Raw genomic sequence first — 15369 nt, 5'->3', positions numbered from 1 at the left:
TTAGACCCTAAAATCTGGAAAGAATCAGACCGCCAAGGAGGTTAAGAGATCCAAGGATTCCCTTATTTCATCAGCGTTTATATTCCATATGGATGGGAGGATCAGACAATCCATGGTAATCCTAGTCTCTGTAGATTATTTTAATGCATGCAAATTCTGGTTCAACCAAAGCAGACCACTTATTACTAGACAAAAGCTGTAGAATATTTTACTCTCCTTTTCACCAATAACTAAGTCCTTTTACTACTGTTTTGCAGATAAAATCAAATGCCCAATCAATGTTTTCTTCATAATTGACACATCTGAGAGTATAATCCTACAGACCGCTCCCATCCAGAGCTTGCTGGACCATATGAAGCGATTTATTCCCGCTTTCCTGTCAAAGTTAGAGAATGCAGCATACCTGGACCGAGTTGTTATGAACTGGATGTATGGTGGTCTGCATTACTCAGATGTGGTAGAGATCTACAGCCAACTCACTAGCGATCAGAAAAAATACATTTCAGACTTGCGTAATGTCAAGTACATCGGAAGAGGCACCTTCACCGATTGTGCCATCTCCAACATGACTGCCCTGATTGAGGCCCAAATTAAGGAGCAGGCTGCCCAAGGTCTACAAACTGTGAATTTTGCAGTGGTGATCACTGATGGTCATGTGACTGGAAACCCCTGTGGTGGAGTGAAAAAGCAAGCAGACCTCGCACAGAGTGCAGGCATCAAGCTATTCTCAGTTGCCGCAAGTCGGGATGTGTACGAATCTGGTCTCCGAGAGATTGCAAACCAGCCCTATGAGCTGTTCAGGAATTCATATTCAGTGACCCAGCAAGAAGACCAAACTGAGATAGATCACAAAACCATTGATAAAATCATCCAAGTTATGGTAAGAAACTGGAAACATAACAGAGAAAAGTTTCAGCCTTTAAGGTTCCATTCATACCATGCACATAGTGTTGCAATACTATGCAATCGCAACGCAGAGAAAATGTATGAACTTAAGCACCACGATTAAGTCCGTAGAGTTACCATAGCCTGCAGCATATAATTAAACATATTTAGTCATTTTTACTTATTGATAAGTTTCCATTCTATCGGTTGCTTTCATCAGTTCACTTAGGTAATGATATGAATTACTGTTTATTCCTTGGGAACATACTGGGGGTGTTAGATGCCTCAAAATACATTCAAATATTAGCACTATTATGATGATGAGACACACTTTGTGGATAACTATAAGAGGTATCCTTGGAGACCATCATGCTGGCTATATAAATTCAAACACATTGATTTTTCATGAGAAGGTAAAGAACATTTTCAGATGTACCAAGCAGTAGCAGGACGTCACCAGTCATCTTATACATATCACATCTATATATATATATATATATATATACATGCCTTAAAGCACTAAATGAGGAAGGCTAATTGTAAGGGGAAATAATGTAGCTGTAATGATTGTATAACGTTTTGGTGTAGCAACACAAGCGTCTGATTATGTGGTGACCTGCAGAATCACCAATAATACAGACGCTATACCTGATTATGTGGTGATCTGCAGAATCACCAATAATGCAAGTATAGCTAACAGGAACACAGAAAAAGATGTGCTTGGTGCAACAGTAACTGATCAGTTTATTGAGACCTCACCAGAGGAGCTGGTGGGTACTATCAGAAACAGTAACTAAGTAGATTTAACTAAACCTCACCAGAGGAGCTGGTGGGTACTATCAGAAGAGCACCTCACTAGTGGCAAGGGCTCACTGGTGAGTAGAGAGGTCAGACAGACTAGGTTCGGCAACTGAGAGGCAGATACAGTACAGAATCAGTAGGCAAAAGAGTAGTAGGTATTCAGGCAGAGGTTCAGCAACTAGATCAGATGGGCAGAGGTACAGAAACGTAAAGCAATAGCAGAGTCAGAGATAAGCCAGAGTCATACACAGAATATCCATAATAATACAATAAAACAATAGTCCTAGTCTTGTGTGAAATCCCTGGTTTCCTCCCAGATCAAAGCACACCGGATACTAGTCTAAGGTCTGAGCGCTAACACGTATGTATTCGCAACAGCAGACAGGTTGCAAGTGAACCGTGAAGGCTTAAGAAGCAGAGGAAACCTCACAGCCGCGCCCACTACAATTAGCCAATCCTGAGCGGTGTGAGTTCCCTCTGACGTCAGCCGACCAGCGGGTCAGCTGACGCGCCTCCTCCCAACATAAAGGTCCTGTCTACGCGCTCGGCCGCGCGATACAGCAACCCTATGTGCCAATGACAATTCCGCTAGACGCCGGCCGAATGGAAAAATCCTCCGAGCAGGGAACCGAGGCAGCTGAGGAGACACCCTGCGTGCCCGCAGCCGCAGATGTTACAGTAGCCCCAATAAATAGATTTTACAGAAAAGAGATACTGATATAACCAGTATGGCCAGGCTGAAATCCAGTGGCCTACTGTAAATTGTAATGGCCTCAATTGAAAAGAGAAGTCTAGAGTCGGGCTCCAGTTTAGTAGAACGTTCAAAATTTTGTTCCAGTAGTATTTATTTATTTATTGTATTTATAAAGCGCCAACATATTACGCAGCGCATATTACAATCTGACAGATGTTTTACGGTTCTCCCAGCTTTGTCAGATGTCACTTTGGTCTCTAACAAAGCAGAGAGCCCCGTCAGCTGTCAGGCTGCTCTGTCACTCTCATGCTGCTTTACTGTATTTTCCTAATGAAATAAAATGTTGAAGGTTATACTACGCTGGTGCCCGACTCTGAACTTCTCATTTCAGTTGATGGTATGGTTTATGCTGTGTAAACGGTGTTTGCTCAAAACTCATGTGCCAGCCAATACTTTGTCTTCTGAAATAATTTTATAACTTTCCATGGTATAATTAGATCCTGCTAGTTTTCCATAGCTGATGTTGAGCATGTTATAGAGTCCCTCTCCCCCCATTAGACTTACCTTGAGCAGAGAGATGACCCCAGGTTGCCGTTACCCCTACTGGCCCACTATAGAACATTCAAATGGGTTTAATAAAAGAGTATGCCACAAGGTTAGGCAGAGTAATCAAAAACACTTCCAGTGAGCTGATAGAAACTCTTCTTATGCTGTTAGGTCAGTAGTACTTAAAGAGACACTGAAGCGAAAAAAAAAATTATGATATTATGATTTGTATGTGTAGTACAGCTAAGAAGTAAAACATTAAGATCAGATACATCAGTCTAATGATTTCCAGTACAGGAAGAGTTAAGAAACTCCAGTTGTTATCTCTATACAAAAAAGCCATTAAGCTCTACGACTTTCAAAGTCGTGGAGAGGGCTGTTTTCTGACTTTTATTATCTCAACTGTTAGTTAACTATTTACTTTTTCTCTGCCAGAGAAGAGGTCATTAGTTCACAGACTGCTCTGAAAGAATCATTTTGAATGCTGAGTGTCGTGTATTCTGCACATATTAGAGAATGATGCAATGTTAGAAAAAACACTAAATACCTGAAAATAAAATATGAGAATATTTTCTTTGCTGCTAATCTTCTAGTAATTATTCATAGTACACAACCAATTCATTATATCATATATTTTTTTTCGCTTCAGTGTCTCTTTAATATATAGATATACAAACATACAGTACATTTTATAGTGTAAATCAGACTCTGCCCTGATGAACCTCTACCTGTTCCACTCCTTCATGATTGCAGTCCAATATTACAACAACAACATTTTCTGGGTTTGAGAGAACCAAGGCACCTGGAGCTGCCTTAAGATATTGCCAAAACGTTAAATGCACTCCAATATAATTTTAAATGTTAAAAATAAACATATTTTTGTAAAATGCACTTCTTAAATGTTGGGTGAGTAAACTTATGATACTGCGATGGAATACCTGTATAAGGACCAGATCAGGTCAGCTCCATCTCTGGACATGTTTAAATCCAGACTGAAAACCCACCTGTTCAGTTTGGCATTTGCAGAAATATAACTTTTGTTGTGTGAAGACTTCATCCTACTACCAGCTAATGAATTTGAGAGAGCCTAAGCGCTTTGAGTCCTATGGGAGAAAAGCGCTATAGACATGTTATTGTATTGTATTGTAGTGTATATCATCCATACTATTGTGACTGGGATTAGTGGCAACTGAATGATTCTTCTGCTTGTTAGTGCATAGCTCTGTGCCTTCTAACGTACAAATACCCCCTAATGTACTGCCTGTACATATATCCTGATTATTATTGAATGAATAGTGTAACAGAGAATGTCAGTACTGTATTGGAACCAAGTTATGGCAATTTCCTGGTACCTTATGATCCAGAAGTGGCCATAATTCTCATTGGGTCTGGGAGCCCTATAGTAATGTTGAGGTTTGAATCCCTTCTTCATTTCAGTTTTCATTCATCTTTTCAGGACAGTATGCAGACTTATGCAACAACCTCCTATATGCTAGGCTTGTCAAACCTCAGTATGGGCAGCTAAGCAAGCTCTTGCTACTGCCTTCATTCTCCTTTCATTATGGTGTCCTCCCTCCTATTGTAGTAGTGCCAGTTTGATGGTCTCCCCTTCTAAGGCTACATAAAGTTATGCTGTGTGATTTCAATTATGCTCCCCCAGTATAGTGCCCACTTTATTGTGTTGTACCCATTGTGCTCCTCCATTAAAATATTCCCTTTTTTGGTATTCCCTTATTGAGCTCCACCATTATGGTACCCTTTTATTATACTGTACTTTTATCTTTGTGCTCTCCATTATAGCCTCCCCTTTATTGTACATTTATTGTGAAGTGTTCATCTGTTATGAATGACGTCCATGTGCAGCCGCCTCTTCCATGTAAGACATCCATGTGCAGCCCCTCGCTTTTATGAACAGCTTCCTTGAGCATCAGTTTCCCTTTTTCTTGTGTTGCTCTCTATTCTGTTCTTTCATATGTAGCAGCCCCTTTCATGTCCAGGTGGCCCCATGGGCTGCTGCCCCCAAGGCCTGGGCCTTTGTGGCCCTTTCAGAAATCCGGCCCTGCCAGTCAGAATTCAGCTATAGGTCTGTAAACTAGTGAATATGGATGCAAGGTCCACCTTTGATGTACATGGCTTCCCTGTACTAATGCATTATGCATTTACCTTTTTGGACATGTTCTGATAGAGTTGACCTGCACTTTGTGTTTTTAGAAGGCAGTGTACTTTGCAATGCTTTTAGAATCTTTAATCAGAATTCACATTTACTTATCTATGTCATGGACAGAGATGGTGAAAGAGATGCTAATTATTTTGGCTTGCATGCAAGTTTAATGTAAATTATTTGCATCTTGCAACTGGAGTTGGCCTAATTCCAAGCTGCACACAATATATATTAAAGAGTACGTTACCCGAGGCAAACCTCAGGTCAAAAGTTATACACTTACCTAAAGAGTAGGATCCTCTGGAGGCTTCCCACACTGTCCTCTGTTGCCGAGTGCAGATCCCTACGGAGAATCCAAAAAGCTCCTGTTAGATTCCACGCTTGCGCTCCTTGTCAAGCATGAGCGTGGTCATACTGCACCTGCGTGTATACTGCACCTGCGCGAGCACTGCTGTGCCTGCACAGTAAGCCAGCTCCATGCTACTGTCCAGGCCCATCCGTGCCTCTGCAGGTGCAGTGCAGACACGCTTGTGCATGAAGAGAAGTGCAGTAGCAAGGTTCAGTAGGTTCCGGGGCAGCGGTGGAGGACTGGAGGACAGTGTGTGAAGCTTCTGGAGGATCCAGAGGCTTCCCTCTTCTTAGGTAAGTATTTTTCTTTTGACCCGGCTCACCTCAGATTCTCTTTAAATGTACATGCAAGCCAAAACTTCAGCATTTCACCAACCAGCTCTAGCTATGGACAGTCCATTGATCCATGCCCATAACTTTTGTGTAAGACTAGTAAGTCTTATGGAGTTAGTTCGCTGCCTAAACCTTTGGGAGATAAAAAATAGCACAGGCCTCATCTTGCCTTCAACATTTCCAAAATAAAACATAAATTTTATAAGACATTGTCTAACTTATCTGCAAAATCCCCTGAATATCAGTCTTAGGTATATTGGCTATGACACACATAGTTTGCCCACAATGACTCTTGGAGAGAGTATATGTTATATTAAAAGTTCCTGACGAAGCTTACACTTTCTAAAGGTTTCAGGTTGTGATTTTTCCTCAATGGGGACAGCCATATTATTTTTCTCTAGGGCTTGGGCCAACATCTCGAAGCAGGTGATTTCGGCACACGGCACTCACTGGCGGGTGCTGAAACCAGGCGCCCAATAACAGCAGTGTAATGCTGCGGGGGCATGTAAGGGTAATTTGGGACTCCGGTGGTTGCCGAACCCTGAATTACATCTTCCACCAAGTTGTGACAACTTGGAGGGGGAACAGTATTTACCGCCATCGGAGAGGGAGAACCATCATTGGTCTGGCCCAACTCACTGGCGACATGTACTGTACATACATACAGTAACATCTTTCTTCTGGTAATATGCACTGTAAAAGTGCTTCAACTTCCTCTCTCTGGGTTTATGTTTTACATGCTATGGATTACATCATTCTAATGCAATGCTACCAGAAAAGAAATGTTACATTTTCGTCCCATGATTGAAGCTCCAGGTTGTTTTTTTTTCACAAAATAATGTACTATGTATGCTTGAAATGCATTTCATACTTGCAGACTTGGTTGGAATGAAGGAGACATTTCCACTTTAAATGAAAAATGATCAGAAATGATGGCGTTGTATGCACCAGGATATTAGGAAACGTACATGTCATAACTTCATCGGTTTGTTGGGTTACACTATAAATATGTAAAGACTAAAATAACTGTATGCATTTCTACTGAGAAAACTAACTGTTTCTTTGTATTTTTCCTACAGAAACATGAAGCTTATGGAGAGGTATGTACACTAAATGTAATATTAGACTAATACGTTTATTATGTGCAAAAATATGTTTATTGTGCTCTAAACTGGCTATAAGAATGGGTTACAGATGAGCAAATAAATATCTCTCAATGGGTATATTCTCCAAAGAAAGGAAAAACACTAAGCCAATCAAAGCCAGCATCTGATAGTCAATTAGCTGGCAGTTTTGTGGCAGTTTTTTTACAAAAGCTAGAGGCTTGAATTGGTTAAATGTAGTTCCTTTCTTGGGTCAGTGGAAATATGAATGTTAGGATAATTTTCTGTTCATTAATATGAATGAGATCTTATGTCTGCAGTACCATCTCCTTGCCAATAAAAATTGAGGAGACAGACTTAAAAAACTGTCCAGTACCTGTTGTTCCTTTCAGGTCATCTTGCTTAACATAAACATACCCTTACAGCCCTAGCTCAGATACATTTTATATACTGTAATTTTGTTTCATAGAAATGCAAATGATAGAATATCATTATACAATATTGTAATTTCAAATGTCAAAAAAAAAGAAACGTACGGCTGCAACAGGACACAGATGCCCAGATCCTCACTGTCAACAATAGGCATTCTCCTTGCCCTTCCTTCTCCTTCCCAACCTTAGAGAAGCGGTGATGTGATCTATGCAAAGTGGGCGCGGCTCACTGCAGTCCACATTGCAGCCATGTGTCTTTAGTGACTGACAATCTATCCAACTGGCTGTCAATCAATAGAGAGTCGTGGCTTCAACAAGCATCGCATTTGGCCCTGCCCCTTCCCCCTTACTTTCAATGGATTCCAGGAAATTGCCAAGCATTTTATGCTTTTTCTAGCATACGCAATCATTAGTGCAAATGGAATAAAACTGAAGTTGCATAGGCATAATGGTCAATAGTTAGTCAATCAAGAAACAAAAAAGGTACCACATCTCAACTCTCACCAAGTCTACAAAATAATACTTGTTACTAAATAAAAAAAAACAAAAAACAGTTTTTCATGTATGCACCTATATAACACAATCTTGTCATGGCCATATCTTACAGCTGTGGTCCTATACTATTATGAAAATACCCAAATTGGTCACGTATTGCAGTAGATAAACACTGGGGCGCTGCCTTACCTCTCCCTCTGGGTGCACTGTATAGTCAGGCACCGGCTAAGCCTGTTGGGTGCTGCAGAACTTGACTAGTGGCTACTACTGGGCCTTGTAGCAAAACTTCTTAACAAATCAAAGTCACACAAACCTATGAATACATCAGTTTTTGCATAATGCCATAGTACCCAATGTGCGGGGTGATCCACAATGTCGTTTTATCTCATTATTTTTAGTTCAAGTCCACAGCATTCCATATACTGCACAAAAGAGGAGAACACAACACACAAGTCCTTAGAGATGGTTAATGAGATGAAAATAATTCTAGCTTGCAATCCCTTGCGTGCAAATTTAAAGGCAACTGAGCACCAGGGATTTTTTTTAAATAAACCTCCACATAAGTAAAGTTCTTACTGGAGTGTGCTGTTGGGAAGGGGGGCAGAGGTTGGGGTGTTCAGAATTACTTACCGACGGGGTGCTGCCTTTCCATCCTCTCACCCTTAGGGCCTATTTCCACTACACGCGGATTCTGGATGCAGAAAACTGACTCCAATTAATGCTTATAGGAAATCTGCATCAGAAAAATCGCGTTTAGTGGAAACAGGCCCATTCATTGGAGTCAGTTTTTCTGCATCCAGAATCTGCATGTAGTGGAAACAGGCCCTTATGGAAGCCACCATCTTGTCCAAGAAGAGCCCACACTGTGCTGAACTTTCAACTTCCTGCCATTGTCCTACGTGTGTCTGCCGCAATGCATGCCAGGACAAGAGTTGTAGCCAGTGGATTCGAGTTTTGGGGACAAAGGGGTCATCTGAATCTTTACTTCCTGCCTTGTGCAAATTTCCATGAAGCAATGGTAAAAATAGAGAAAGAGTATGGGAAATCCTTGCATAAAACCCTGTACTGTTGCCACGGTTTCTAGCAGCTTTGCTCCGAACTTTTTGCCAGTATTAGAAAGGATTAGCAGCTGGAGGAAGAAACTAAAGGGAATGTACAGGGCCGTATTTAATAAAGAAGGCCCTTCATGGGAATGTGGCAAAAAGGAATGATTAGTAGGTAAGATTATATAGGTGAACTAATGATTAAAACAGATGTTTTAACTTTGTATAGATTGCATGTGAAGAAATAACATTGGCTTCTATGGCTGAGGTAGGTTCCCCCCTGATTGGCTGCTATTCTTTCTCTAGGTAGTGAGGCAAAGGATTGTAGGCCTGTTGAGGATTGGTCGGTAAGGTATAAGGTGAAGTCTGCCAGGTGTTACTAGGCCTAAACTTTGTTGCAGCAGCCAATCAGGGGCGTTCTCAGGGTATATAAGTAGGTGCCCATCAGCACTTATCTGCCTTAAGTTTCCAGCGTGGATGGGACAAGCTTCCCGCCCACCCTCCCAGCAAGAAGAAGATCCGTTGTGGTCAAGTTTATTGGTTCCATCAAGGGGTCCTTGCGGTATTAAATATTTGCTAGTTAAGGTCTGAACTGTAATGGTGGACCTATTTCTAAGTTTGGTTATTTATTGGTTATTTATTTAAGTTAATAAAGTCATTTGGACCTCTTTTGCATTAATCTAAACCAATAAAATTGGCCACAGCCTTTTTTATGCACCAAGTCTGTTTTCTGTTAAGTTATTTTAAGTTAAGGATGTATGTATTGTCTACAGTCCCATGATTGAACAGCATTCAATTATAAAATGGTGTGATTATATACAGTACATTATAAACTTTTTTACACTATAGTCAAATTATGCTTTAAGGTGCAAAATAATTAAAACTACACATCACTATGATGTATTTGAATGCTGTATATGTATATCAATTGAAGCCTAGATATATAAAGTATATTAAGTTTCCTAATCAAATTAACTAATGCATAAGTAATTTAATCAGCATTGGTACAGAGATGGATGCAGGGTCTAGCTTCTGTTGCTATATACTTTTTTTTGTTTTTCTTTTCCAGTGTTATAAGCTGAGCTGTCTGGAGATCACAGGACCACCTGGTCTACCTGGACAGAGAGGACAGAAGGTAACTTTTCCACCTGACTCTTTACCTGCATGTTTCTTTGTTATTTACATGTAACATATCCCAAGAGAAAGATGCCAAACCTGTGTTACCAAAAGTAAGGCTGTTTGTCAAACTGTCATTTGTTTTTTAATAATGGCATTTTTCTAATGGTCATATGTATAAAAGTCTGAATTTGCATATTTTCTGCATAACCGTCACTTCTAAAATTATTGTTATTTTTTTCCCTCCGAAGACCACAAGTATAAATTGGTGATCAGATAGTTACCTATGGAGATCACCACTTTGATAGTGACAAGCCTCATAGGAAGTAATGAAGACAGCGATTTTTGTTTCTAACATGTTTGTCTCATGGGGTCTCTAAGTGCTACTTTAGGGGAATTATGGGTAAACACACTTTAAGCCACCAGATCACCAGGGAATAAAATCTGTCCCTACATAAAGACTGATTCTACAGAATGGAAGTGGCAAGACAAAAAAATGGTTGTTTTTTTAGATTGCAACCAGACAGTGCTTCTACTCCAATGAACTATGTTACCATGAAGGCTATTATAGCTTCTCTATCTCATGGTATCTCTACCCAAAACACTTTTCATAGCTAGCAAGTAAAAGAAGTACTAAAAAGTATTTAAGTAAGTATATCTTATAACTTAAATACATTCGGGTGAGCCTATTTCAAGTACTATTTACTTGCTGTTGGCTGAAAAAGTATTTCATTGTTACAAGGTGAAACAGCTCCTATGAGAAAACTCAGGAGTAAAGCTTATTGAGTGAAGGTCTTTATGACTACATTAGAAGGCCAGACTTTTGTAACTCAACAGGAAAACAGTTTAAGAGCTGGGACAGTAGGACCCACTATAAATAGTGGAAGTTGGATTTCCCAGAGCGATAGCATTTTGCCTACTGTGGCCACAGATGCATCCCTTAGTGGATCACCCACAAAATGCTGCAAACAAAGTTGGCACCACCCCATAGGGATCTACTGGCATAGATTTTTTGCCAATTCCTGGCGATTGAAAAGCGTGCCAAAGCACTCCTAGTGGGTCCCGGCCCTCAGTCTGAATAGATAGATTAACAGTTTCTGCAAGCACTGTTACACAAATTACACAAAATATTATTTCCCAATTTGAAAATTTTACTTTTAAAGATAATGATAATAATTTACACTCATCAACATCTTTTTTTTATATCTTGGCCTTGTTTAGGGTTGGGTTTAATTGACTTTTAACTTTTCATTGCTAGTAAAAGCTGAAAAGTGCTAATAAAAGCTTTACTGTGTTCCCTATATGATGGTAGCTAGCATGCTATTAACATCTGACTTATAGTAGGAGCAATATTTCCACCTCTGTTGCCAATACTCACCTATGGGACAAATTTTCAGACATTTCAAGACTGAACCAAAAGTTTGCATGCCTAAAAAGTTTGTTGTATTTCTTTTAAAACGGAACCAATTTACCATGTCCTGTTATATTTCTGTACATTTTCTGTGATATCTTCATCTCATCTTTATTATACATTTTAGGGTGCTAAAGGAAACGCTGGAGAACCTGGATCCCTTGGACCAAAAGGACGACAGGTTAATAATTGAAGACTACAAGGGTTGTAGGGGCCTCCTCTTTTTGGTTGAATCTTTGCACTCATCTCATTTCCTCTCTTTTTAGGGTGATCCTGGCATTGAAGGACCAATTGGATATCCCGGACCTAAGGTTGGAAGATCACAAGAGAACAGCTATCAGCTGCTCAACATTTTGCATTCTTCTCATTGTAGCAATCACATAAATAACCACTATTTCTTACATCTTAGGGTGTTCCAGGTCTTAAGGGAGAAAAGGTAATTATGAAATCATTTACCCTGACTTGTTTAATAAAGCAGGGGTTGGACACCTCTAACTTTCATACTTTTGTGTCTCGCAGGGAGATTTTGGAGCAGATGGAAGGAAGGTGAGTAAATTAGCTAATGTTTGTATGGGAAAGGATTGTAAATTGGGGTTTCTACCGGTACTCCATTCATTGTTCTCTCTTTATTTCAGGGGTCAGGTGGGTTCCACGGAAGAAATGGCACAGATGGACAGAAGGTAAGAGCACATTTCTATATTTAGAACAGCAATTAAAACTAAATGAAAAATTGTTTCCTTTTTTTTTTTTTTTTACTTCTGTTGTATATATAACAGAAAACATAGCAAATAATTCATATCAGTACATATAGTATAGTTGACCAGTCCCAGGTTTGTGGAAACAGAGCAAGGCAGGTGCCCATCCCATGTAAATTGACATAAAAGCAAAGACTCAGCATTCTAAATATGAGACTGTGTCGGAGGATGGTTAAATTTACTTACATCTAGCTATCTTGCCATCATTCCAGATAAGAGCAATTTGAGCTTTCTTATGATGTTACATAGTTGGCTATATAGTGAAAAAAATAATAATTTTAAATACGGGACATAGTTATCATGTACTTATTATTATTATTTTTTTTTTTGTTGTAAATGCACACAGAACTTGCATTGTGTGATCCTGGGCATATTTACTAATGTGCTTAGTGAAAGTTTGCTGCCATTTACCAGTATTGTGAATAGAATAACATTGAATACCATGACCACTGTCTCAGTATCTGCTGCTGATGTCCCATAACATTATAAAAAACATTGAAGTAAAATCAGCAATGGAGGTATATTGCAATATTATTCAGTAACCCATTTTACAACTTTAGTTCACTCTCAAGTTTTATAATGTATTACTAAATGATCAGTGAAGCTTGTTATATCCTATTTTAGGAGAGAATTCCACTGCAGCATAGGTGTAGCAATAGTCCCCACAACCCCCGCTGTTGTGTGTGTGTGTGTGTGTGTGTGTGGGGGGGGGGGGGGCAGCTTGGGGGGGGGGCTGGTCCCGTGGGTATGCAGAGTGCCAGCAGAGTGTTAAAGAGAATCTGAAGCGAGATTAAAACTTGCTTTTCACCTTATAATCAACAGGGGCATGTTTGCCCCTGCTAAAACGCCGCTATCCCGCGGCAGAACTGGGGGTCTTTACCCCCCAAGTCCCCTCCGTGGTGTCTGGGGATCTCTTCCTGCTTGAGGCAGGGCTAACGGCCGCAGCCCTGCCTCTCAGCGCATCTATCAGCGCTGATCGCCGCCTCTCCCTGCCCCTCTCAGTCTTCCTTCATTGAGAGGGGCGGGGGAGAGGTGGAGATCCGCCGCTGATAGAAGTGCATGGAGGCAGAGCTACAGCCATTAGCTCTGCCTCCATGAGCAGCAAAATCTAAGACCAAGTTGGTTGTGGATTTTGCATGGGGGGATTTGGGGGGTAAAGACCGCTCGTTCTGCCGCGGGATAGCGGCGTTTTAGCAGGGGCAAACATGCCCCTGTTAAATATAAGGTAAAAAAATTGAGTTTTAATCTCGCTTCAAAGTCTCTTTGAAAATTGCCTGCTCCTGGCAGTCATACAGGAACTCTTCATTCCTCTCCTCTTTAGTGTACAAGTGCCATGCATCTTCTATCCCTGTCACATGATATGGGACAGAAGCTGCATAGTGATTGGCTGGCAGTATGGCATGCTGATGGGAAGGGAAGAGGACCTGTATAGCTGCCAGTAGCAGGGAACATACAACGCTGCACTTACACTCTGCATACCCATAAGGCTGAGCCGCTCAAGCTAACACCCACCCCTCCTTGTGATAGTGGGGGGGGGGGAGGGGGAGGCACTCTGTGGTTAGGCCCCTGAACTGTAGGTGCAAATATTGTACTGTGCTGTGCATCATTAAACATGTACATTAGTGTAGATTAAAGTTTAGATCTGATATTTCCCAGTTATATCAGCAGTTATGTACATTTAAGCCCCTGGCCCTCATTTGAATATCAGAAGAACAATGTGCCCACCAGAACAGTATAAGGTCAAGGCAGAATGCAATAAGTGATGTGATTTTCAGCAATAAATAATCTGCAGCTTTTAATTATTAGCTTAATTTTAATTACAATAGGTTGTATTGTCACTGATTTTTCTTTTATAGTAGAGTTGTGATTTTGTTTTTATAACTCTAAAAATAAATATTTAAATTGAATTTCTTATATATCTGTAAGCAGAATATGAAATGGGTTTCTTTTTCTCTTTATAGGGTAGAATGGGTCGAATTGGTGCTCCTGGCTGTAAGGGAGATCCTGGAGACAAGGTAAGATTTAGAGCCACAAAAATCTTAAAAATACCTGTCACTATTTTAACCTAGTAACAGGGCTGTGTATGAAAAAGGGGAGGTGCTGGTGCTTCCTCCTTTGCTGTAATCTGTGATCACACTAAGCCCTCTAATGATACTTTGGCTATCATTCATAAAAGTGTGTTCAGTAAAAAAAAAAAAAACGGGCGGGAAAATACTGCATTCTGTAGTTTAGACATCTGTGTGCTAATTCATAAAAATGTTTACAGTTGCGATTGAAGTTCGGTATTTTCCCGAAGTAAGGCTGGCTCTAGCCTGGCGGTAACATGAGAAGCTTCCTGAGTTGATACATTTTCTCCTGCAGAGACAGCGTTACAATAAAAAAAGCATCCCCAGCTTTCCTTTAGATGTGCATTTTTTTTTAAACTGCCTCCGTTTGCCCTGAATCTGCGCTGAATCTGTCTATTAGTCTTTCTAAACAATCTATTTAATTGCCACAGCTTAGAAGAACTTCAAGAAATGTTACACATGCAGGCTTTCTGATGTAAAAAAACATATGAAAACAGGTACCCAAGAGGTTAAAAAACACAGCTTGGGTATTCTGGAAATCCTTTTTTTGTTCCCCCCTCTCTCCTGCTGTCTAGGAGATTTGTCTCCATTAACTTTGCCCTTATCGCATGCTTAACACCTCTTCCAAGCAAGCGGTATTCTCCGTCTCAATACCGCCTGCTCTAATCTTTATGAATTGACATTTAGTGACGTGTTGAGATAATCACAGCACAAGGCGGTAATTTACCTCACTGCAGTGCTCGGTAATTGTAGCTTTTCATGCAGTAAAAGCTTTTATAAATTGACATTTTACTAAGTGCTCGGTAAAGGCAGCTGTTTTCAGCATTACCGCATGGGGGAATACTTTATGAATGATAGCCTTTTGTATCCACTCTGTATACATTTTCAGTTGCTCTAAATTGGCTCAGAGTAACCTAAAACATTAAAGTCTATCTGAGATGAGACTCAACATAAAAAATATACATTCCTGGGGCTTCCTCCAGCCCCCTCCAGGCTTATCGCTCCCTCACTGTCCTCCTCCGCGCCCTCGTTCTTCTGCAATTGGCCCCAGAAAGTCCTCTGCTCTGGGGCTAACTGTGCAGGCCGGTCAAGCTGCTCCCCTCCCTGCCGTGCTCCCGTCATCGGGATACATGGTATTGTATAAACATGCTTATCTGATGATGTTACTGTACATGGCATTT

At 40.5% G+C, this 15369-nt stretch overlaps 1 protein-coding gene across 2 annotated transcripts in view; it reads left to right on the top strand.

Annotated features, from left to right (window-relative positions):
• COL6A2 (collagen type VI alpha 2 chain) overlaps nucleotides 1-15369 on the top strand; it is a 90460-nt gene that overhangs the window by 40149 nt on the left and 34942 nt on the right. For both annotated transcript variants that reach the window (XM_068245253.1, XM_068245254.1), the window contains 9 exons: nucleotides 258-880; nucleotides 6848-6868; nucleotides 9910-9975; nucleotides 11495-11548; nucleotides 11634-11678; nucleotides 11777-11803; nucleotides 11887-11913; nucleotides 12003-12047; nucleotides 14084-14137. In XM_068245253.1, the coding sequence (XP_068101354.1) occupies nucleotides 258-880; nucleotides 6848-6868; nucleotides 9910-9975; nucleotides 11495-11548; nucleotides 11634-11678; nucleotides 11777-11803; nucleotides 11887-11913; nucleotides 12003-12047; nucleotides 14084-14137 (962 nt within the window). The remainder of the gene's footprint in view (nucleotides 1-257; nucleotides 881-6847; nucleotides 6869-9909; nucleotides 9976-11494; nucleotides 11549-11633; nucleotides 11679-11776; nucleotides 11804-11886; nucleotides 11914-12002; nucleotides 12048-14083; nucleotides 14138-15369) is intronic.

Source organism: Hyperolius riggenbachi, chromosome 7 (assembly GCF_040937935.1).
Source record: "Hyperolius riggenbachi isolate aHypRig1 chromosome 7, aHypRig1.pri, whole genome shotgun sequence".
NCBI lineage: Eukaryota > Metazoa > Chordata > Amphibia > Anura > Hyperoliidae > Hyperolius > Hyperolius riggenbachi.
The sequence above is the reverse complement of the archived record's forward strand: the minus strand, read 5'-3'. Positions and strand labels throughout refer to the sequence as shown.